The 2,042-nt window shown below is 39.1% G+C and overlaps 1 protein-coding gene across 3 annotated transcripts; it reads right to left on the bottom strand.

Annotated features, from left to right (window-relative positions):
• Positions 1-104: 104 nt before the first annotated feature.
• Positions 105-1,757, bottom strand: LOC105686244 (breast cancer metastasis-suppressor 1-like protein). 3 transcript variants are annotated; one of them, XM_012400890.3, is made up of 3 exons: positions 1,600-1,757; positions 1,153-1,392; positions 105-1,069 (listed from the first exon to the last, which is right to left on the bottom strand). In XM_012400890.3, the coding sequence occupies exons 2-3, from the start codon at positions 1,368-1,370 to the stop codon at positions 583-585; spliced, it is 705 nt and encodes a 234-aa protein (XP_012256313.1). In that variant the 5' UTR covers positions 1,371-1,392; positions 1,600-1,757; the 3' UTR covers positions 105-582. The 3 variants fall into 3 exon arrangements, with proteins under 3 accessions (XP_012256313.1, XP_012256312.1, XP_012256314.1); XM_012400889.3 differs by having other exon boundaries at positions 1,595-1,740; XM_012400891.3 differs by having other exon boundaries at positions 105-1,057; positions 1,595-1,740.
• Positions 1,758-2,042: the final 285 nt, after the last annotated feature.

The following is a 2,042-nucleotide window of genomic DNA, read 5'->3' as shown; positions in this document are numbered from 1 at the left end:
CGATGAATTGTTAACGAACGTTGTTGTGTTGCGAGGGTATGGATGAAGACATTCTCTTACCTAAAATTTCTAATCCTCAATCAATTCCAAATGAACGAGAATTCAGTTGACTTGTTTTTATTCGTCACTGTTATACATTACAAAAGAAAAGCCATATTTTAACACCTCATTTTATCGAAAAATGTCCCATGCAAAGAGGATTTCACTTTCGATCTCCTTCTACTTCGTTTTTTTTTCAATCTTTTTTTATTTTTAATTATTTTTTTTTTAACTTTTATCGCACATTTTTCACACAATTAACAAAATACACGAATTGCACCGATTAGCTTGTTCACGAGGCACACATGAAGCAACGTGAGTTTTTGTTAACTAGCCTTTGTTTTGTCTTTAAGCGCTGCATTCACCTGGTTACTCAAAAGGCGTCGGGGTGTTCCCTCAGGATATGGCAGAGTTTTTGAGTCAGTAGTAATCACCTGGCTTGACGTGGCCACACTAGAGTCGAACCCTTCTTTGATTTCTAAGGCCACCATTTCTAATCACCGATAACTCAGCAGGTAGTGATAGATGAAATAACGTAGAGCACTAGAGTATTTCAGACTTTCGACTTCCTAAACTTTTTTTTATTACTGCCCAATCCTCCAGAATGTCTGCGTCGTTCAACATGTACACGATGTAAGGCCCAGCTACCGACACAGCTCTTCTTCGCTCCGTGTGTCCCCTGCGTCTTCTGCCGCTGGAATTTAGCCACAAATCTGCATGGATGTCCACGTTATTTCTATCCTCTTCTAACCTACGAATCTTCTCTTGCAACTCGCTGTGGAAATAGTCCCATATAAGCTCCTTTTCACTTTGAAAATTTTGTAGAGCTGCTTGTTCTTCGGCGAGGTATTTGTTGTGGATATTCTGCAATCTGTACTGTTTCAAGATACCGGCTACCTCGGTTTTTGTCTTCATGTTCTCCTTCAGCCGTTCCAACGGCACAAGATACTCCTCGGACTTTCCGATCTTCACCTCCCCAAGCTTTGTGTCAACTTGGGTAATCCGCTCGCGGTACAATCTATGGGCATATCAATTACGTTAAATAGGAAATCGAAGGTATCGGATAGTAGTGTTAAGTAGAAGCTGGTGATTGCAAAGACTTATGATATTTACTGTTCTTTGAGCAGCGTAAACTGTCGTTCAAGATCAACTAGGTTCTCCATACACTCAGTTCTTCGTCTTTCGCATTCATCTTCATCCATTTCGGATGAATCATCGCTATCGCTGTGTTCGACACTGCTGTCGCAGGACGCAGAACTTTGATTACTGTCGTTACTGTCGTGTGACATTTCTTCCCCATCACCGTCAGACTCATCTTTGACACTGGGCATTTAGGTAGATGATTACAGCAAACTAAAAGAAAAAGACCAATCAGCATAAAATACGACACGTAAAAAAGTATGCCAAATCGTTCCTAAGAGTCATAATGTACGAATGTTAGCTTTATGGCATGTGAATTATAACCTATCGGATAAGGCGCAAAACATGCTTCAAGGAAATATTTATACGGAAGTATAAAAGAATATTTCTTATCGTAAAATAAGGGACATTTTACCTTACTTTTCGAATATCTTTGTATTCTTTTTGGAAAAGTTACGTTCAACTAAAAACGTATTAAATATTCACTTAGGGTAAATTTTTTCTTGCAGCCATTTGCATTCACAATGTAAAAATATTTCGGGCGGGTGGTGAAATAGTTGAGACAATTTTCCATTGAGGGCGCCACAAGTCTATTCTAGACTCCCCTAAAATTTAGAAGCAACGAGTGAACCTACCCCACACCGAATTCGAAAATGCTTGTACTCGAATGCTCGAAAAAGTTAAGTTTGTAGGGAAACTAAGTTGAATATAATTGAGCGCAAATTTTCTCGGATAGTAAAGCTGAAACTGCGTTTTTCGAATCACCTACAACAGTATTTAAGAACAATTTGGCGAGTGAACTTGAAGGCAGCACAACATGAAGCGCGAGGTATGTGAGGTGTTGTTTGAAAAATTGAAGATAA

Source organism: Athalia rosae, chromosome 8, assembly GCF_917208135.1.
Source record: "Athalia rosae chromosome 8, iyAthRosa1.1, whole genome shotgun sequence".
NCBI classification, from domain to species: Eukaryota; Metazoa; Arthropoda; class Insecta; order Hymenoptera; family Athaliidae; genus Athalia; species Athalia rosae.
Note: the sequence above shows the minus strand (reverse complement) of the source record. Positions and strands in the feature narration are given on the sequence as shown.

Excerpts from the sequence above, each read along its gene's own strand:
- LOC105686244 (XM_012400890.3), bottom strand. The coding sequence starts at position 1,370 with ATGCCCAGTGTCAAAGATGAGTCTGACGGTGATGGGGAAGAAATGTCA. Across the intron at positions 1,070-1,152 it reads TTTACGCTGCTCAAAGAACA|ATATGCCCATAGATTGTACC; the intron begins GTAAATATCATA and ends TTAACGTAATTG.